Here is a 23,393-nt window from a genome sequence, read left to right as displayed (position 1 = left end):
TCAGTGGTTTCTCCCCAAAACTCAGTTAATGTTATCTGGTCAGCCTTTTCCACGTTGAGATCTTGCTTCAATTGCGAGAGATCTTAAAGGATTGCATCAGAAATTCCAATGACAATTCTCTCCTAATTCGTTCTAGTTATTAATGCGCCATATTCAAAACTTTTAGGCAATATACCAAGTCCATTCAAATTGTCAACCTGATTGCCTAGAAACTACTTTTTATGGAATTTTACTCTTTTAATAATGATTGGTTCATAAAAGTAAAACAGTAGTTCAATAAACAAACTCCACTGTATCGTCAGCTAAGTTGGTTTCAATTCAATTTTTAATCAAAAGGAACGGTTTGCAATTATAATTAAATTTTAAACTGCTGATAATGCAACAGGAAGCAAAAATAAACTAACATTCTCTCTCACAAACACACACTCATCTGCTCACGTAACTGTCTCTGTCACTGTTATGATGCAGTGCTACACTGCTCCAATTCTGTTTATTTGCACACACTACTTCACTTCGTGGTGACAATAGCTTTAAAACACAGCCCCATTTAAAAAATGCAAAGTTTTAAAAGTCTAAAGCTTCTCTCAATTTAAAAAAAAAACTTAACTTTATAAACCTACTTGAAAGTGAAAACATTGTGTTTTTGAAGTTGAAAATCAAATTGGAGTATTCACATCATTTCCATCAAGTTTTCCGTCATTTTCAACAAATGGACAATTTGCACTTTTTCTACTGCTTTCCCAATTGATTTATGCCTTTTTTCAAAAAATATAACAAGAATACCATAGTATTTTCATGCCTTCAAATATTTTTGATCACACAAGTTCACATTTGTTAGAAAACAATTATTTTCAATGAAATTGTCCGTCGCCAATAAACTGAACAGTACTCTTGATTTGAGGAATTTCTTCAACACCGGCCTTGATTTGAGACAATTATTCTACAGCTTTTAATTATTTTAACAACAAATTCTTGAAACTTTCCTTCAGCTTTCAAATCAGAATTTTGCTGTACAGCTATTTTCACCCGAAGGAATTCAAGGAGTCAAATTTCAACTGCTTCTTTCTTGGATTACAAGTTTTAGCTTTTGTACCCTCAATGAGATTATTCCTTACAAGCTTTTAAACACCATTTCCCAGGCTCTGGTTGATTTAAGCAACAATCTTCCAGCCCAATGAATGACCAAATAAGTTATTTTTACTGTCATATATATTTTACATAGTGAAAGAAACAAAATACACAGTGAAGCGTTCTTCCACGGTTGCCACAATATGGCACCATTTTGAACAGTTTTAAAAGGAAAAGAAAAACAAAGATATAACAGAGACACAGAGAGTCCATCAGTCCTGAGCCCGCTCATCATCAACGTCTATGCCACCATCCCTCCTCTACCATCTTGCTGCCATCCACACCAAATCCAAATACTGAACTTGCCACTCTTCAGGCGCTATCATTCACCGCTGCGCTGCTTCTCCTTGGCTACCTGCATCAGACCCACCAACGTCACAGTCACACCTCTTGCCACTGGCCCACGTCGATGTCACAGTGATACCTTTCTGCCACTGCTTCGCCATCACCAGCACTAGACAAACAATGAAGTCACTGGTCCTCAGGCATAATGTCCTGCTACTGGGCCTACCTTGCCTCTGGCGACGTAACAGTCGCTGATTCAGATGCCACATCCCGCACTCACCCCAGAAAAATAGGTGCTCATCTGCTGCCACTACAAAAAAGGTCCACACTGGGGTCACTTGCCATCCTATTTGCTGCCGATATCATCCGAGCTCAGGACAAGAGGTAAGTAAAAGAAAAGCTGTTGGAGAGCTAGCTCAGGAGCCCTACCCCACCACCATCTTTATGGTGGATTGACATTTCAGGTTTTGTAGCTACCGGATGCTCATTTCTTTTAAAAAGCTGCTGGATTCTTGGATGACTCACTCTTTTATAAAAGGTTTCTTTGGTCTCTCTTTGGATTGTTGTCAATTCTGTGCACTGTTAATGATTTCTTAATTCCAGCAATAACATCCATCACTATCATCACTGAGAGATGCTCTTAGCTGGTTCTGCTTGGATCTTTTGAAGGGTAGACATGCTACATCAAATCCTCCCTATTATGCAAGTCTACAGGATTTACTAGTATTAAAAAAGTGAAGTCTTATTCTAAAGCTGTCAGTAGAATAACAGTAGTTTATTAGATTCTAAACAAATAGGTTACATTAGCAAGGCTGGTAAAAGTAATTACATTACTAAGAGACACATATATGACAGATACCAGGCTAACCAATGATAAAAACAAAGTCTTAGCAGATCTGGCAGCATCTGAGGAGGGAGAGAGTTAAATGTTTTGAATCCAATTGGACACTTCTTCAGAATTTAAAGGTACCTGGTTGTTGACAGTAGCAGTAACACTGCATCTTGAAACAAAGACAGAGATAGTCACATGCGTCGAAGCTGGCAGAGCTGTAGAAAGGCTTCATGCTAGTCCATTTAGGCCAAATATCTCTGTGACAAGCCTCCAAGCATTATTTCCTTCCTTAAACAAAGGAGCATAAAACTGCACAATACTCCAGATGTGTACTCACTAATGTTCTATACAATTTCTGTTAGGTATTTCCTTCAGTACTCAAATCCCCTTGCGATGACAATCAGCATATCATTTGCCTTTCTGAATAAGAGCTTTCAGTAATGCATGAACACAGACACCCAGGTCACTTTGGACATCAACATTTTCCAAGCTCTTACCATTTTAAAGATGTTCCATTGCGGGACCCTTGCAGAAACAGTCGTACCATCTATAACAGCAAGTGAGGTGCCAGATGATTGGAGTGCCTAATGCTGTGCCTTTGTTTTAGGAATGGATGCAAGGAGAAGCCTAAAAACTATAAACTTGCAAGTCTGATTTCAGTGTTCAGCAAGTTGTTGGAAGTGATTCTGGAAGATAGGATTTGCTACATTTGGAGAAGCAAAGAAAGAATGATTAGGGATAGGCAGCATGGTTTTAATGCAAGGAAAATTGTGTCTCACAAATTTGATTGAGTTTTTTTTTTAAAAAATGAAGCAACCAAAAAGATTGAAGCATCAAGCTTCTGCATGGTAGACTATTTAGTAAAGTTTGATCACATAGCATTCAGGGTGAGCTTGCCAATTGAGTACAAACTTCACTAAATGGCAGGAAACAGCGATATCGGGTTTTATTTTTCAAAATGGAGGCCTGTGACCAGCAGTGTTCCACAGGGTTCACTGCTGGGTCCATTTTTGTTTGTCATTTATATAAATAATTTAGATGAGAACATAAAAGGCATGGTTATTAAGTTTACAAATGACACCAAAATTAGTGGTTTAGTTAACAGTGAAGAAGTTTGCCTAGAGTACAAGGAGATCTTGATCAATTGACTCAATGAGCTGAAGAGAGGCAGATGGAGTTTAATTTGGATAAACGTGAGGTATTGAATGTTGATAAAACAAACAAGGTCAGGACCTATATAATTAAAAAGTAGGGCCTTGGGTACTGTTGTACAGAGACAGTTACTGATTCAGGTACATAATTCTTTGAAGTTTGCATCATAGGTAGGGTAGTTAAGGTGGTATTCAGCATGCTTGCCTTCGTTGCTCAGAGCACTGAGTGGAGGAGTTGTGACATCATGTTGAGGCTATATAGGATGTTGATGAAGCCTCTTCTGGTGTACTGTGTCCAGATCTGGTTGCTCTGTTACAGGAAGAATATTATTAAACTCAAAGGGGTTCAGAAAGTAAGTGTCTTTTCCCTAGTGTGGAGGATTTCAAGACGAGTGGGCATTTTTTTTTTAAAATGTCAGAGAAGGATTTAAAAAGTACATGAAGGGCAGTTTTGTTTTTAGAAAGAGTGCTTAATGTGTGGAATGAACTTCCAGAGAAAAAGTGCTGGATGCAGGTAAAGTCACAACATTTAAAAGACATTTAGATAAGTCCATGAATGAGGGTCGTTTCAAAGGATAGGGGCCAAACACAGGCAGGTAGGACTACTTTAATTTGGGATTATGATCAGCATGGACCAGTTAGAATAAGGGTCTGTTTCTGCATGACTCTATGACATGATCCATTTCTCCTTGATCTGCAAGTAACATCCTTAAAATGCCAACAAGTTTGTCAAACAATGGCTTCCTTTCATAAATCCACGTAGACTCAATCCAAATTTATCATTCTTTGCCAAGTGCTCAGTCATCACATTCTTTATAGAAAAAAAAAGTAACAGATGTTGACTGAAACTCTGCCCTGTAGGTAACAGAAAGATAGCAGATAAAGTTCTGAACGTACTCAGCAGGTCTGGCAGTGTCCTTAGAGTTACAGATTAGTGTTTTAGGTCCGTGACCAGTTTTGAGAAAAAAAAAATCCCAAACCCGAACCATCAACTTGGTTTCTGTTCCACCTGCAAAGTATTTCTGTGATTTTTCTGCCTGTCTATCTTACAACCATTGATTGCCTACCAAATGACAAAGCTGAAAAATAAATCACTAGCAATAAACTATGTTGGGGAAAAACCAAGGACAGCATGGAAACACACATGCACACAGACTGCAGAGACAATCAATTTGTATAATTACAATATGCCCAATAGTTTCCCAGAATAGTTAAATTTTAAGAAGATGCAATTCTGTCTATTTTGTATTCTACTTCTCAGTCCAAACCATCAAGCTGCCCATCAGTAACTGCTGTGCCATGTCTCCCCATGTCAATATCAATATCGATAACATTGAGGGTCGCCAGTAATAACTCAACTGGACAAACTGAATCAAGACCATCACTTAAAGTATAGGGCAAAGGCTGGCATTTTACAACATTGATTCAATTCCTTACCTTTTTAAAAGACCATCCACCTCAAGTCTCAAATCACGTGTGGTGGAATATTCATCATTTGCCAGGCAAGTGCAGCACCAATAACACAAAACATAACACCATTCAGAACACAACAATAACCTGATTAGCATCTCTAAATTCAAAATGATCATCCCATCAGCAAAACTCGGTAGTTACAGTGCTGTACATCCATTTACAGGATGCACTGCAATAATTCAGAATCTGTCAATAGCTGTTCTCTGTAACATTACCAACAAAATGGAGGAGCAATATACCTTCAGAATACTATTACTTCCATGTTCCTTCAAATGAGCCAAGTCATAGAACTGTAACGTGGACATAATTGAGTGTTTTTATCATTACTGGGTCAAAATCCTCAAATTCCTTATCAACTGAGCAACATCACCACTTGCACAACAGCAGTTCAAAAAGTCCACAAAACAACTTCTTACCAACTCAAGAACAGGTGTGAAATGCAACATTGGCAATCTCACCCGCATTCAGGAGAACAAAATTACTTTAAAATGTAATTATCTGTGGCATTACTTGCAGTGTATTAGTGATTACATTTTTCAAGTGTGGCTCATATCCCAATGAAAGGAACTGGCAAATTGTTCTTTGGACATTTTCATATATCATTTGCCATTTAGCATTTTAAATTGAAGCAACAATTCACTTATTTCAACCGTGTTGTGGTCTCCTTATGATTAATGTCATAAATATATCTGAACCAGTCACGTGAAAATGTAACAAATTAGTTATTTATTTCATATTTTAAAACTTCAACATTATGAACTACATTACAGAAATATTCAACCAGCTTGCTGAAAGAGAAATGTAGCAAGAACTCTTTAATTTTAATGAATTAAAACTGCTTTAAAAGTAAAGCACCCAGGTCCTTCAACAAAAAGCTTGTGTTTTCACTATAAAAACATGAAGTTGAAACTAAAAATTATAAAAGTATTTGCCATTTCAAGTTATCAACATCAGATCTTTTGAAATATATTGGTACCCTATTTGCTAAATCACTATCTTACAACAGATAGCATTGTGACAAAATATTATTTCAAACCTAGAATACAATGTATATTTTTTAACCTTATGACCCATGTTGGTTTCCCTGTGAAAAAAAAGGAGACAGATGTTGGAGTTTCTTAAATGAGAATAAGTTTTGATACACATAAATCGTTCCCAGCATCTTTCTTGAGACGCAAGAAAACACCCAATGTTCATTTATTGTATTCATCTCCAATTACTAAAGCCTCAAAATTAATAGTGACTAGAAATAATCATACCTTGCGAAATAAAAAATATCTTCTGAATAGATTGCTCGAATTCACAATGGACTAGATTTTGTGGTCTGTGGAAGCAAATGGCCTGGTCTTAATTTCCTTTGGGAAAGCTCTGCAGAATTTCTCCCCGATCCCAAACTAAATTCCAGATTATTTATTCACATTCCACAATCAACACATGAAACACTTCATTTTAATTTCAAAGAAACCTTGCCAAGGAACCTTAAAAAATTCTGTAGAGACATTTCATATCTTTGTCCACATATATCCATACAAAGCAATTTTCAAATGAGCTTGTATTTACTAACTTTTTGGAGTTGAAACCACTGTATCGACTACAATATATATTTTGTTCAATGTATCAGTGACTGAGAGAATTTTTAAAACCTATTATCCTCCAAGTTAACTTTGACTTTGTAAACTCTAGCCTTACTGTCCTACAACATCTTTGACAAAAGGAAGACATAGATTATCTTTCCCTCAATCTTTTCTCCGTCAAAACCTTACTCTGCGCAGTCTCTCTTCATGACCAACATCACAAGTCATGCACTTTGCTCAGCTCAGAAATCTTTACAAAGAGTATTCCATTTGTAGTTGGGAAATCAGCAGTAGACAGAATAAATCTAAATATAATTGCATCAAAATTTATAAATAAAGATTACAAATCAGTTGTTATAATGATCAACATTTAAGTAAGGTTCCCTGAAGAGGACATAACCTAATACCTGTATATTGTCTGCCAAAGTTACGTCCACTTTCCCACAAGAAATTTCATGTTGCAATTTCTCTAAAATCAACATTCCATCACTGCTAAAGTACTAATACAGCAATTAATCCATGTCAAGTGACATTCTCTGACAGTAGTGTATGATTCTCTCATTGTTCTCTTTGACAGCTCCACAGCTTGCTACATGACCAACAATATCATGCTTTCAACCTATGCCTCCATGCTGCAGCCTTGCATGCTCCTATTCCTAAACTTCAACCAACTATAATTAAACCACCAGCAGTAATAGTTAGGGTTCCCATCCACTATATCACCATCAATATCCAAAGATATACCTTAAAACCTCATTATGCACTTCACAGGCTTCATCACATCAGCTTCCATTCACAAATGGATCACCAAGCTCAACCACACAACCCAACTCTGTTCCTGCACTGACAAAGTTGCCCGGTTATCTATCTGGCATATAGCAATTTTATCCAATTACACTCAAGAAGTCAACAGCCATGGTTGAGCCCCATCACAAACTTGTTAGCTTAGTCATCAACATTATTCCTCCCGCAAATCAGCATCTCATACCTAAACCAGACTTGACTCATAAGCTACTAATCCGACTCCGCCAGGCCCAGGTTCGATTACAGCCTCTGGTGACTATGTGTGGAGTTTACACATTCTCCCCATGTCTGATATGGTTTCCTGCAGGTACTCTGGTTTCCTCCCACAATCCAAAAAAGTGTGCAGGTTAGGTGAATTGGCCATAGTGTTCAGGGATGTGCAGGTTAGCTACATTAATCAGGGGTAAAATATAGGATACAGGAATGAGTCTGGGTGGGTTACTCTTCAGAGGGTTGGTGTGGACTTGTTGGGGTGAAGAGCCTGTTTCCACACTATTCGAATTGCCCATTTTTTTTCCTCAATTCCTTACTACTAAAAAACAAATTCAGTGAACAACCTCCTACCCTTGTTCTCTGTAAATTTCGATTCATTCATTACTACCCACGGACTACTGGACACTAAGTTCGACCCACTCAACAACCTTGCTCATACGGACTTTCAGCAGTTTCCAACTCCCCATGCATCAAAATTAAAATGTTCATTCTTGTGCTTATCTTACTTTATGACTGACCCATCTCCTTAACCTCTTGCAGCATGTAATCACTATAGAACTGTTCTTCTGGCTTATTCTAAGGTTCCACCCTTCAGCCACCTAGCTCCAATGCTCTGGAAGGTTCTGGTATCACAAACTGCTATACTCTCTTACTTCAAAATTACCTTAGAATCCATTTAATCTACGCAATATTCCTTTCTTCAACTCAATGTCTATTTTATGACTGACTTAACAAACTGCCAGGAATTTAATTTTATGCCAAAGGATAATATCACTACAATTCGTAGGGATTTTTTTTTGCTTTAATCTTGATTAGTATCAACTAAAACTCAAAATTTGTAAAGCAATGAAATATATGCAATTTCACTAATTATGCAATTAATTACATTAAGTTCAGTAATAGTCACTGTTCAATTCTTTGCTCCAAATTTTAAAATTCATTATTAAGTGTTGTATGATCAGCAGGATCTATTCAGTACGTGTTATTATGATGGCATAGGAAAAATCAAAACAAGAAAATAAAGTGGATTTGTTATTTATTTAAGATAGCAGTCAGTAATTTACAAATGAAAAAAGTCAACTAGATACTTACCAGTGAGATCTTTTGCTAAATCTGGGTGGTTCACAAGGCAGTGACTCGCAAATTTTACACATTCAAGACGAATAGGAACATGGATGTCATTGAATCTACAAAGGAAGAATTGCAGTAATAATGGGGAGTACAGAAACTGAATTTACTGATTTGCAAATCTACTTAAAGAGCAACTTCAGTACAACAGGTGATATTTTTAAATCACCCACTAAAAACCAAACTCAAAAAAAAAGCACAAGAATCAATCCTCAGGTGATCCAAAAGAAGTGGCAATGTTTTGGTGGGGCATCCAATGTGGTCACTGACTAACTAAGGCATCTATCCTGACTTCTGCACTACGGGCATTCGTTTGACTATCCATTTCATAAACAATTTAACTGGTTAATTAAGTACTGAAAAATCTGCATTTTTACTTCGTATTTAAATGTGATTTTGCAAATTTGACTGAAAACACTGGCTAAGTACAGAATACAACATGGAGTTATTTAACTCACTACTTATTAACCCATTATTAAACCCAAATTCATTCAGACTGAGAGAATAGTTTCCATACTCATTCAAATTTGTCACATGCGCCTCAAAAATATGTATCAAAATATTCCATCAAAACCTTCATCATCCTCATTTAAGGAAAATAAAGTCATTGAAACTAGCAATCTGACAGCAAAACATAAGAATATTAAAAAATAGCAGGATTAGAACATTTGGCCATCAAGTCTACTCTCTTTGAAGAAGATCATAGCAGACTGAACCTTAACTCTATTTAACTGCCTGTTCCCACGTAACACTACATCTTTGTGGATCTAAAAACACCTAATTCAAACTCTAATATTCAAAAGATTCCTCATGCATTATTCTCATTTTGTTCAAAAACTACAAATATGTATGCACCAGCCTTTCCTCTCAATCTAGAGAAACTCCCCACAGGATTTCTTCCAACATAAGTACAAGCAACCTTAAGTAAAGGATTCCAAAACAGTGATCCAGGTGTGCTCTCAATGTCCTATTCAGTCCCAGCTAGACTCGACTATACTTAGATTTCATCCCTTGCAATAAAAGGATAGCATTTCAACTTGCCTTTCCAAATATCTCTTGATTGCACATGCTATATTGATTCTCATTCAGGAACAAGGACACCCAGGTCTCTCTCAGTACTCTACCAACTCTCACCATTTAAATAAGTTTCCATTTTCTATTTCTGTCAAAATGAACAAATGCATATTTTGACACTCCACCTAATATTTTGTTCCTCACTGAACCTTTCTTGCAGACTTTTTGTATCCTCCTCAACTTGTTTTCCTACCTTTCTTTATATCCAAGTTATCAACATCAATTTGATCCTATCTCTCTAGTTATAGCTCCATTTACTTGGTTTCCTATGAGTTAACCAATTCTCTATCCATGATCATATCACCAATTCCATAAGCTTTTACTTTCACATGGCACCTTATTAAAAGTGTGTTATGAATCCAAATTCATCATATACAGTAATGTCTTTTATCCGTTCTACTTGTTACACATTCTTAAACACTACTTTCCTTTCACAAAACCATGTTGACTGATTAACTGCAAAATTATTTTCTAAATGCCATGCTGCTACTTGCTCAAAGGATTCAAGCATTTCCTCAATCATGGGTGTGAAGTGAATGGATTTATATAGTTTCCTGTTTTCCATCTTGCTTCTTTGTTGAATGGAAGTGCAATATTTTTCCAAGACTACAACTAATCAACCAGCGTACAACACTTCTTTTGAGAACCAAAGATGTAAGTCATCAGGTCCGGGGACTGGTCAGCCTTTCGTCTGATTATTCTCCTAATACTTTTACTTTAGTTATCACGATTAAATTCCTCCCTCTTGCTTTTCTACTGTTGCGTATTTTATTTGTCTCCAACTATGCTGGCAGAAACAAAAAAAGTTCTTCAAAGGTTTTGCTATTTCTGGGTTGAATTTATCTTGTTTTTTGTGTACAAGACATTACCTTGGAATTTTCCATCTTGTCAGGTAGATGCCAGCATTCCAGCTGTACTGGAAGAGCTTAACTGGGGGTGCACCACATCCTGGGGCACGTCTTCAGTGCTATTGCCAACATGCTGTCAGGACACATGGCCTTTGTAGTATTCAGTGCGCCCAACCATTTCTTGATATCACATGCAGTGAATCAAATTGGCTGAAGACTAGCATCAGCATTACTGGGTACCTCTTCAGAAGACTGAAATGGATCTCCCAATCAGTACTTCTGGCTGAAGATTGTAGCAAAAAAGGCAAGGCTGACACATTTATACTGGTGGGCTGGGCACACTCAAAGAAGGAGAATGCTCATGTTTGTAGAACTTCCTCCCTCTCTAGTAAGTTGTTTTATTGTACTTCAACATTTATGACTAGATGTGCCAGGATTTCAGAGTTTAGATCTGATCTATTAGCTGTAGAAATCGCTTAGTTCTATCACCGGCTGCTTATCCAGTTGGAGACGCAAGTAATCCTATGCTGTAGCTTCATCCCATTGATATCTCAATTGTAGACATGCCTGGTATCCTTAAGGAAGCAAATCGGTCATGCTGACCTGGTCAGATCTAGATGTGAATTGAGACTCAAATCAATGTGGCTGATTTTTAACTGGCATCTGGGTAATTATAGATGAGCAATAAATAATGGCCCCAGCTAGCAATACCCACATTTAATTAAATGTAGGAGTAGGCCACTCAGCTCCTTGAATGCCTGTTCCACAATTTGATAAGATCACAATCTGATTTTAACCTCAACTCCACATCCCTACCTTCTTGCAATAACCTTTTAAACTACCCAGCTTATCAAGACTATCTACCCTGCATTAAAAATATTCACAGACTGTCTTATTAGGAAGACGATTCCAGACTCAAACTTCACAGAAGTATTCTCATTTGTTATTCAAAATTTGTTTTTAAAAACAGTAATCCTGGATGATTACTCCTTCCACACGAGATAGAATCCTTACCTTACACAGGCAGGACTCAGGACCCTACATTGATAAGTCTCACTGCCCCTTACTCCTCTGAATGCCAGCACAAAAGCTTAGTCTATTCAACCTGGTTTCGTGGACAAGCCATTCACTTCAGGTGTAAAACTGGAGAGAAAAACTTCTCTGAACTGCTACAGAGAAATGTACATCCCGTTTTAAATAGTGACACAGCATTGTTACACAACATTCCAGATGTGACCTTATCTATGCACTGCATATTTTAACTGCATAATCTCTATTTTAGTCTTTATTGCCAGGAAAATTTAATACAAAGACTCTATTAGCTTTCCTTGTTATTATTCATGCCTGCACAGTGACTCAGTGGTTAGCACCGCTGCCTCTCACTGCCAAGGACCCAGGTTCGATTCCTGTCTTGGGCGCCTGTCCGTGTAGAGTTTGCATATTCTCCTTGTGCCTGTGTGGGTTTCTTCCGGGTGCTCCGGTTTCTTCCCACAATCCAAAGATGTGCACGTCAGGTGAATTAGTCATGGTAAATTGCCCATAGTGTTAGGTGCATTAGTCAAGGGTAAATAAAGGGTAGGGGAAAGAGTCTGGATGGGTTATTCTTCAGAGGATCGGTATGGACTTGTTAGGCCAAATGGCCTGTTACCACACTGTCAGGAATCTAATCTAATCGAATCTAATCATTAGTTTATAGTGATACATGCACGATGCCATTCAGATCCCTCTGTATTATCAGAGAGAGAAATGAGTTTGAATCAAAGATGTAGAATCCAGATTGGATGACATAAGAAGCAACAAAATGAAATATATTGGTGACCGAGTCATGTACTAATCCCACTGAAGTAGCTATATTGGAGGTACAGAAGTCAAAAAAACAAATGAGAGCATGTAAAAAAGGAAAGACATAAATTATGGGTGACTTTAGTCTTCTAAAGTGAAAGGAGAAGATTGGGAAGATTGGGAACAAAGGAGAATTCAGAAACAGGATTCAGGACAGTCTCCTAGAATGACAGATTGCGGATCGAAATCAGGGGTCAGGCTATTTTGGATCTGGTAATGCACAATGAGAAAGGTTTAAACAATCAATCAGAGTAAGAGATTCCCTCAGGAACCTTGACTATGACATGCCTGAATTTGGCATTTCATTTGAAAGGGAGAAATGAAAAATATTTGTGGGAAAATAACTGTGGGGTTAGTATAAAAGGAATGGAGTTATATAACACAGAAGGCAGCCAAAGTCTGCACCGACCCTTAGACTCACCTAGACTCATCATACACTTTTCAGCACCTGGTCCCTAACCGGAATGATTATTTGTGACAATAATCTTTAACAAGGTTATTCTGTCTTCTTTTCCACACCCCCCCCTGCAAAAGGGATCATAAAGGCAGAGGTTCCAACATATCTGGAAGTATCTACTTGAGAAAACTGTTTTAAAAAATTAAAAAAAAACATTTGTACAATCAAAGGGCCAGTTCTCCCAGTTCACTATTTGGTTTGATTTAGCAAGCTGTTTTGTTTGCAGCTGCTGGTCAAGAAGCTCCTGGGGACCCAAACGAGCAATTCCACATTGATCCCCCCTCTCTGACATCTCTCCTGTAAGAACCGGTGTTTGAATTTACCTTTTTTGCCAAAGGGGTGTTTATGGGATGGTGGCTGAGTTGATAAGGTGGCGAAACAAATGCAGTGGCCAGTGATTGTGTGGGCTTTATTGATCTCAGCAAAACTTGCAGGTAGAGCTGGAGGTATTTTTGTCTCTCAGAGGTGGTATCAAGGGCAAATAAGGAGGTGAAAAAAGCAGTTTTCAGTGTATATGAGCTTGTGCCAGTATGAGCTTGTGCCAGAAGCAGACAGATAACATTTCAGAAATCCGAGGGGGGATTTCGATCAAACATACACTGAGTTTCAAAGGATCAAACAAAGTCATTTTGATAGGTAGATAAGGGCATTAAAGACAGAGCCAACCTAAAATGCTCTTAGGGAGACGATTTTGGAGAAGTTCAAAAATTCACTTCCTGAAGTAGTGAGAACTCATATGGAAGAGCAGAGTGTGTTAAAACAGCAAGATTAACAGCTGAAATGGCTGATGATTGTGAGTTGATTCATAAATCAAAATTTGGCTTCAAACATCAATTTCAAATCAGTGAAAGATAGAAATTGGGGAAAAGAGAAATCCTCATGTGAAAAGGGAAAGGTAGCTCTCAGTGAAGATCAGGAGGATAACTTACCACAAGGTAAAAAGGAAATCCTTAAAAAGGAGAAAAAAAAAGTTAAAGCTTTGCTGTTTTCACTACAATAAAGTAGGCCACATGAAATCAATGTTGGTGGGTTAGAAAAGCACTGGAAAGACAGATGAAGAGGATAAGCCAGTGAATTTTGCTCTAGTGGTGTTAGAAGTGGGGGAAAAAAGAAAAGTGTTGTTTTTGCAGATATAGAAAAAGCATACAGAAAAGGGGTACAGCAAGAGAACTATTAACTCTGCAGGTATTTAGGGAAGAGTATCTCTACTTTTCATTGTATAATTGTGGTTAATTAAATACTAACTTTGGTGTGTAATTATTATAGCAAATAAGTTCTTTTTAAAAATTGTGTTTTCAGCCAAAAGCTGAGATAACCGAAATGCTTGGGCTCTACAAAATGATACAAATTAATGAAATGTACCAGCAGAATTGACAAAATGTTAAACCAGATCTTGATGTACTGTCGACAAAATAATGTGTGTGTCAGCTCTTACAGAGAGGAAGGTTGTCAACCTGGGGAAGGGGGAAGTAATAAGGGTGGAGCGCAGCTGGGCAGTGGTATGACAGTGAGAGAGATTGGGTAATTAGGAGTCTGGAGAGGTGACCTCACTCAGCTCAAAGGGTATAACTGTACACTAACCTGAGTTCTAACTTGCTCAATTGCTTCTGCATTTGATGCCCTTTCTTGCAAGATCGTAGAATAAATTGTCTTGTTTCCAGTTTTGGTGGTCTCGTCTAAATTTTATTAAACTTGTTTCTAACAGTGGTAATGGAAAGCACACTGGAGGCTAAAAAAGCTGCACCAGAATGTACAACCTGGTCAGAGATTGGTTAAGGAGGAAATGCAAGATCTTCTTAAACCACACACCTGTGAAGGTCCATTTACTTGCACAAGGCAGGAACAGCAGGTAAAGAGATTACAATATTAAAAAGGTACAAGATCCTCTCAATCTGTGAATGCGGCTGTGAAATGGATACCTGCTGTTTGGTTGCTGTTTTGATAACAATTTAAAGTAAACCAATTAAATCAGTTTAAATTATGGCCCAGGATATTAAAACTCAATCGAGTTTGAATTTGTTTTGCCAACATGAAACCAAGAGACATTCCAATATTGGGGGTATAAGAATGCAGACATTTTGAAAATTGGTCAAAGAGCAACTGCTGCAGAACCAGAGAACTAATTGCCAATATAACACCTAGTTCACAAAGAAATTAGAAAACACTATCAAAAAAGGTACCTTTGCACATGAAACATACTTGCAATGAAAAGAAAGAAGCGAACCCAGGGAGATCAGCAGTCGGAAGAGTGAAGACACAAGACGACAGAGACTGTGGTTTTGAAATTAAGTTGATGTAATTTTAATAAATGTCTTATTGGAACAGCATATTGTTACAGAGTTGGAGGCAAATAGTAAGCAGTTAAAAGAAAGGGGGGGCTTAGATTTGTGAATAGTTTTTTGTTGACCATTCACTTTTATAGTTATAAATTGATGTTATTTTCTTTAAAGAGTGGAATTTGGAAGTTCTCTATCACTCAGACTTTAACAGATTATGAGGTGAGGTGAGCTTTTCTGTGTGTTTGGCTCAATTAACAGAGGGATTCATCTCTGTGACATAACAATGGTAATGAGGTCACACCAGTTGAAACAGAAGAGACCAAAGAGTACCGATAAGAAAATTGAAGCAGAATTAGCAGAGACCCTGTTTGATCAGATGATGGAGACAAAACAGAAGTAAAAATCTTTAGCTCAGAGGGATTCAAGAAGGTGGCAGTCTGAACAGTCTATTGTATTGGGCTCTGTGACATACTCCAAGCAAGATGGGCTCCAATCATTCCCTCCACCGCAGAGGAAAGTTTGTAGCATTAAGTAGGTAGAGCACCTCAAGCTCCTTTAAATTAGGATTTGGAAGATAATGGAGCTGAAATGAAGGCATCTAAAGGCAAGGGAGCAAGGGGGGTGCAACAGGGCAGGGCATTCCCCTATTATGTATGGCACACCCGCAGCCATTCCCTTGACTCCCATGGCGACACCCTTAGGTCCAGTGGAGTAACAGAATTTAATAACAGAGTTTGCAAAACTCCATGAAAAGTCTAGGGAGGGCTGGAGCTGATTACTGCCATGTTGACAAAGCATGAGCAAGAGATTCAGGCTTTGGATCAGCGAGTGGAAGAGGTGGAGCAGAGGACCGCATCCTCTGAGCCCGCAACGGAGAGCTAAGAGGGGCAAGTCCGAACCTTGGAAGGCCAGGTTCAGGCCCTGCAGAAACAAGTAGATGACCTTGAAAATCGAAGTCGGAGAGGAAAAAAAAAAATCTATGGATCTTGGGCTTACCTGAACGTGAAGGTGGTGAAAACCTCACTGATTTCCCCGTGAGGTGGTTTCTGGAGTTTCTGGGCCTGGAGATCAAGTCAGGCCGGGTGAATGTGGAGCGATCGTGATGTGCAGGTCCAGGCCGCCCCAGCATCCCCACCCGGTCCTAGTGCAATTCCAGCATTACAAGGAAAAGCATTTAATAATAGAAACAGCCAGAAGACTGGAAAGAGATCCACAGGCTTTGACTTCTAAAGGTTCAAAAATAATGTTTTTTCATTACTTTTCTGGGGCCATAATAAAGAAAAGACAGGTCTTTGATTATGTAAAGAAAGAAAATAAGAGATTTAAACATTCAATACTCTCCAAGGTACCCAGCAGTGCTACATTTCAACTATGAAGGAACTGTCTACAACTTCGATTCAGCGGAAAAAGTAAAAGAATTTTTGAACTCGCTGAAATGATCAACTTTGACCAAGGAGGAGAAAGGAAAAGAGGTGTGTGGCCAATAGCACAATACAACTTTTTATTTTTGCTCTTTGTTCTTTTCCCTTTTGGGTTCTTGGGCTTATTGGCTTGGTATTGCTTTGGTGTAAAATCCAGTATTTTTTGTATTATATCTGTTTGGTGGTTGTTAGCTATTCTATTGTTCTGTTTTGCTGGGTGAGGGGTGGTTACTACTTTGATGTAAAGATGTTTGGGATTGAGATGGCAAGAGGAGAGGTGGGCATCCATTGCTAACTTGTAGGAGTGTAAATAATATGTTTCTTTTCCATTGCCTAGGTTTGGGGCACTGCTTTAGCTGGAAGGTATTAGGACGGCTGGGAGATTGGGATTATTTAGATTTCATAAAGTCTGTTTTTTTCTCCTCTCGTAGCACATTGAACGGGCTTTTTCCTCTCAGGGGATTTCGGGCTGTAGTGTGCAGTTTTGGCTAGCAATCTATTCAGGTGGTGCACCTGGAATATAAAAGGGAGTCATTCCCCCATTAAAAAAAGGGAAAAAAAAGTGCTCTCAAATCTTAGGAAGGAAAGGTTTGTCATTGTGCTGTTGCAAGAGATACATTTGACTGATGGGGAACATCTGAAGTTACAGCAGAGGAATACGATAGGGTATTCTTTTCCACCTTCAACTCCAAAAGCAGCAGAGTGGCCATACTGGTACGAAATAATTTCCCATTTCAGGTGACAGATCAAATCAAGGATGGGTATGGACGGTTAGTCATTCTCAAGGCGTTGATACACGGAGAAGAATATGGTATCCTGACCCTGGCACATCCTCAAAATTTTTTGTTGATGCAGTCTCTAAATGAATGGCTGTTGGAGTGCGCCGTACAATTATAGGAGGAGACTTTAACTATCTCAGGGATCCTGGCGTGGACAGGATGCCAAGAGGGCTGTCAGGTACACCTCGGCATTCTAGACAGTGGACTTGTGTGAGGAGTTGGGGCTAGAAGATGTCTGGAGGGACTTTAACCTTTACTCCAACCCGCACAAGTGCCACACAAGGATTGATATGTTCTTTGTTCTGTTGGTTTGTTTGGATTTGGTGTTAGCCTGCAGGAGCATAACTATTTCAGACCATGCCAGCAGTATATTTAGAAGTTCAGACCAAAGGTAGTGGACTAGGCACGTGGCACTGGTGCACGGATCAGTTTCTGTTGCAGGATGATAACTTGGTACAGTAATATCACAAGGGAGTTCAGGGTTTCTTGGGAGATCAATCGGGATACGGCCAGTAACCCTTCAGTGCTCTGGGAGACCACCAAAACATTCTTAAGGGGTAGAATGAAAAGGAGGCAGAGAGGAGAGCAGCAGCGGATGCTTGAGGCCTGGCTGAAGGCAGCTAAATCGGCATATTATACCAGACCATCCGTGGTCAAATTGCAACGGCTCTCCGGGCTGCTCTGGACTCAGCACTCACTAATGGCAAAGAGAGGAGTCTCCTTTGCACAGCAAAGACGGTTTGAATATGGGGATAAGCCAGATAGATACCTAGCTTACCTGGCTCGGAAGAAAAGTGCTTCACAGTCCATTTTGTTTATCAGGGAGAGAACAGGCAAGTCACTCCTGAATGGAGGAAGATCAATGCCAGACTTCAGGAGTTCTATGCAGAGTTATACTGGTCGGAGGGCTGTGTGGATGGAGAAGCGAGAATGGAATTCTTTTTGAAAGCTTCGACTGCCCTGGTATCAACACAGGTCAGGTCTCCCTTTTAAAAGCACCTGTGACAGTGCAGAAGGTGCAAGAGGTGGTAGGGCAGCTTCAAGGTGGTAAGGCACCCGGCCCAGACAGATTCCCAAGTTAATTTTACAAGGAGTTCAAACATGTTAGTTCAACTACTGATGGAGATGTACAGTCGGTCATTCATATAGCCTGGACTGTCTTCCGCCCTCTCACAGGAAGGCTAACATCTCCCTTATTTTAAAGGGAGGGAAAGACCCCAAGGATTGCGCATTGTATAGACCCATTTCATTGTTGAATGTGGATTTTAAAATTCTAACAAAGGTCATGGCTCGGAGACTGGAGAAGGCGCTGCCCGTTATCATAAAAGAGAACCAGGCGGGTTTTATCAAGGGCAATAGCTCCTTCAACAATAGAGTGTTGAAGAGAGTTCAAATATGTCAGCAGAGAAGGATTCCAGGTTTGGTGGTCTCTCTGGATGCAGAAAAGGCTTTTGATCGGGTGGAATGGTCCCATCTCTTTGCTACTCGAGATTGTTTTGGTTTAGGAGGGGCCTTCGCCAGGTGGTGACAATGTTATGTTATATAAAGACCCCAAGGCTGCGATCATTACGAATGGCATTGAGTCGTGCAATTTTGGTATGGGGAGGGGCAGCTGACAGGAATGTCCCGTCACTGCTACTGTTTACCTTGGTATTTGAACCACTGATGGAGGCTGTCCGAAAAGACGCTGAAATAACGGCACCGAAGATGGGAGTTGGGAAACACAAAATCACTCTCTATGCAGACGACTTGCTTTTGTTTTTAACCTAACCCCAAAAAGTCCAAACCCAGTCTAATATAAAAAAAACAAGTCATTCAGCAGCTTGAGGGATACAAAATAAATTTTACAAAATCTAAAGTCTTGCCCATGGTTGTGGGGGGGGGAAAGAAGAGGATTGGTGGAGGTACCGAAGCTGAAGACAGAATGGAGGTTCCTTTTAGATGGTCACAGAAAAGTTTTCTCTCTCTCTCTGGGAATTTTTATTACCCCTCACTTCCAGCAACTGTATGGAGCTAACTTTGCACAGCTGTTCGAAAGGATAAAGCAGGACCTGCAGTGATAGGAGGGACTACTGGGCTAGACCGTGGAGCCTTGATTAAACAGAATGTTCTTACTCGGTTGTTATATCCTATGAGGATGCTCCAAATGTTATTACTCAAATCAAGTGCTGTGGAGGTTTGGGGGATGGCTTGGATCATTTATTTGGTGCTGTATCCGCACTTTAATTAAATTTACCAAGTTGCAACTCCCGCAGAATATGCGTGGGTGCACCTCCCAGGTCTGAAGAGGTACCAAATAGGCACCCTGTTGTCATATTAGGCTAATGAGCGTGCAGTAACTCAGTCAATTTGACTTGATGTACAGGCCTTGCAGGCAAAGCCTCAAACTTATTGTTCATGGATAAGAGGAGGTCAGTGGTTGAGCACTGTGAAAGTCCAATTATCATAAATACAGTAAAAAGCATGGATGATAATGCAGCAGGGTGAAGGCAATTTGCTTAAGATTTTGCCATTCACCAGTTAGTGGGAGCCCTAGGATTTAGGCTGGGGTCAATGGACTTCGACTTCAGAACACGGGAGGGTAAAGGAATCTCCTGGTTGGGAGACTTATTCGAGGGAGAGGTCTTGATGTCTTTTAGCCAATTAGGTCAGAAATATGGAATCCCTAATCCTTTTCCGATATTTCCAGGTTAGGAATTATATACAGAAGACCATGTTCATGACCCAGCTCTTCAAGTCAGATATAGAACAAAGAGTTCAAAGTTTGGGTGAAGATTTGTAGCTCGGGTGCTCGTTGTTGTGGTTCTGTTCGCCGAGCTGGAAATTTTTGTTGCAAACATTTCATCCCGTCTAGGTGACATCCTCAGTGCTTGGGAGCCTCCTGTGAAGCGCTTCTGTGGTGTTATTTATAGTGGCCTGTCCCTGCCGCTTCCGGTTGTCAGTTTCAGCTGTCCGCTGTAGTGGCCGGAGGAAACACCACAGAAGCGCTTCACAGGAGGCTTCCAAGCACTGAGGATGTCACCTAGACAGGGGACGAAACGTTTGCAACAAAAACTTCCAGCTCGGCGAACAGAACCACAAGAACAAAGATTGCTCCAATGTGGGTATGCTCTCGTGGGTACCATATATCATGTGCAGAGAAGGAATGTTTTGGGGGATATAAAGAGACTCCATGAGACTTGGAATCAGGAGTTGGGGGAAGAAATGTCATCTCTCTCATGGCAGGATATATGGGGGAAAATGTAAAGAAATCTTCAATATGCAATAAGGCACAAGTGATGCAATTGAAGATCCTCCACAAAGTCCATATGGTGCCAGAGACGTTAGCAAAGTTCAAGAAAGGATCTTCCCTGAAAATGTCCCACAGTAAAACCAATATTGGCACCCTTGCTTTTGGTCCTGTTACAAGATCTGCAGATACTGGGAGGCCATAGTGAATGAGCTGGAGAGGATCCTGGGAATGCAAGTTAGAGAGGATCCAGCGTCTCCCCTTTTGGAATTACCAAATCTTCCCTCTCTGGGGGAGTACGGGAAGACGTTATTCAACATTCTTACACACGGTGCGAGGAAGAACTTCCTAATGAATTGGAGATCAAAAGCCTTCAAGTCTTACAGGGTGGCATAGATGTGTGATTGAATACATCCCTCAAGATTACCTGACAAGTATGGTGCACCATGGAATGGAGCAATTTTATAAGATATGGAGGCCCTTTCTAAATTACACAGACATGGATCTGTCTGTGGTACGGATTAGGGCCTTACATGGCAGTCTGTGGACATCGGGGAGGGAGGCCTAGTAAATATGGGTATAACCACTGCTGCAACCGGAGCCTTGAGGAAGGTGCGGCAAGTGGAGTGATGTAATATAGTACGATGCAGTGTAATTTAATTTTAGTGGATTGTAATCTAATTTAGCGTTATTTTATTTTATTTGAGTTTGTGCTAATTTGGTTGAAGTAAATATGAGATGACTGTATCTTAAAGAATAGTAGACAGTTTATTGTCAATGTTACTGTAATATAATGAAATAGTACAATAGTATTTCTACTTTTCTGTACTTTTATAACTTCCTTTTGGTTTTTTTTGTGAAAGTGAAATTTTTTTTTCAATTAAATATATACATAAAAAACTTTAGCTCGGACAAATTAACTGAGTTACAGCAGAAAGATGAAAATTTGAAGCAATTGTCTCAAAACGCATATACAGAAAATGTATCCCAGTGTGACACTACCTTCAAAATGAGGTCTTAATGAGGAAATGGAGACCATCACATATTCAGGCAGATGAGAAAAGGGCAGACGTTCATCAAGTTGCATTGCCAGTGGGTTATAGAAAGGTGGTGTTGTCGGTAGCTCATGAACTACCAGTAGGAGGTCATTTAGGGGTAAGAAAAACTCAAGCCAAAATACAAAAACATTTTTACTGGCCTGGACTGCACAAAAGATGTAGCTGAATTTTGCCAGAGTTACCGCATATGTCAGGTAATTGGAAAACCATAGGCTGTAATAAAACCCTCACAATATCTATTTCTGCATTTGGGGAACCTTTTGCAAGAAACTTAATTGATCGCATAGAACCCCTATCTAAACAAAATAAAAGTGGGAATCAGTATTTGTTAACAGTAATGGGCATGCCCACTAGATCTCCAGAGGCCATTTCATTATACAATATCACAGCTAAAAGGATCATGGAAGCGCTACTCAATTTTTTCACTAGACATGGACTACCCACAGAAATACAATCAGAACAATGGTTAAACTTCACATCAACATTATTCAAGGAAGTTATGGACAACTTGGGAATAAAACAAGTCAAGTCTACTGCGTACCATCCAGAATCACAGAGAAAGCTAGAAAGGTGGCATCAGACATTAAAGACCATTCTGAGGGCTTATAGACAGGACTATCCAGATGATTGGGAAGAGGGAATTCAGTTTGTGCTTGTTGCCATCAGAGATGCACCAAATGAATTAAACAAATTCAGTCTATTTGGATTAGCTTTTGGGTATAAAGAGTGAGGATTGCGAAAACTGAATAAGTAGACATTATTCATAATTCAGAGACCACATATTTGGACTATATGTCAAATTGTCAGGAACAGCTAAATAGAGTAGGGGAGTTGGCTAGACATTTGAAAATGTCACAGCATACAATGAAACAAGAAACAGAAAAAAAATCAAAAACTCGCAATTTTGCTGTTGTTACTTCCAGTGGAAGGTGAACCATTAAAAGCAAGATTTAATGGACCTTATCAAGCCATAAGAAAATTGAGTGAGGTGAACTATTTGATAAGGAAATGAAATTCAGACAGAATGAAATCTCACAGTGTATGTCATGCAAATATGCTCAAAAGGTACTTTGACAGGAAAGGAAAGCAAAAGGAGACTGTTATTTGTTGTTCACTCTGTGATGTGACCAAGTTCAGAAGATTCTGAATGGACATTCCTCAAATTAAATTGGACAAATGAGGAGATCGTTAAGAACTGGGATAAATTAATTAGTGACTTACCTTCCAGAGGAAAACTGAAATGACCTGAAAGAGTTATTACTATCATACGGGGACATTTGTGGGAATAAGCTGGAAAGTACTAATCTAATCATGTATGATATAGATATAGGAAATGCTGTTCCAATTAAGCAACATCCTCATAGACATAACCCTCTAAATTTGGCACAGGTTCAAAAAAGGTGAACGCATCCAGATCGACATTTTCAAAGCAGGATGGAGTGACTGGAATCATGGTGCCAAAACAAGATGGTACCCAAAGGTTGGGGATTATCGCAAAGTCAAAGCAGTTATACAGACTGATGTATATTCAATTCCAAATTTAAAAGACGGTGTTGAAAAAGTGGGACAAGCAACTTTATTTCTAAGTTGGACTTGCTCAGAGGATACTGGCAGGTACTGTTGTCTGAATGAGCTGTAATGGACTGTAATCAATTTAAAGTCATGCATTTTGGTATGAAAAACGTGCCAGCCATATTTTAAGTTAATAGATTTATTTTATTGTCTTTGGAAGGCAGGCTTGGTGACAAAGCTGGCCAGAAGTGAATTTGCCAAAGCTTAAGACACTATCCTGGGCCATGTTACTGAACATGGACGAAT

General features: G+C 39.3%; 1 protein-coding gene across 1 annotated transcript in view; it reads right to left on the bottom strand.

The window, feature by feature from the left end:
• The window catches only part of LOC122551064 (sister chromatid cohesion protein PDS5 homolog B-like), a 200,162-nt gene that overhangs the window by 132,777 nt on the left and 43,992 nt on the right, over positions 1-23,393 (bottom strand). The window contains exon 4 of the mRNA XM_043692706.1: positions 8,553-8,647. Coding sequence (XP_043548641.1) covers positions 8,553-8,647 — 95 coding nt within the window. The remainder of the gene's footprint in view (positions 1-8,552; positions 8,648-23,393) is intronic.

Source organism: Chiloscyllium plagiosum, chromosome 6, assembly GCF_004010195.1.
Source record: "Chiloscyllium plagiosum isolate BGI_BamShark_2017 chromosome 6, ASM401019v2, whole genome shotgun sequence".
Classification (NCBI taxonomy): Eukaryota; Metazoa; Chordata; class Chondrichthyes; order Orectolobiformes; family Hemiscylliidae; genus Chiloscyllium; species Chiloscyllium plagiosum.
Note: the sequence above shows the minus strand (reverse complement) of the source record. Positions and strands in the feature narration are given on the sequence as shown.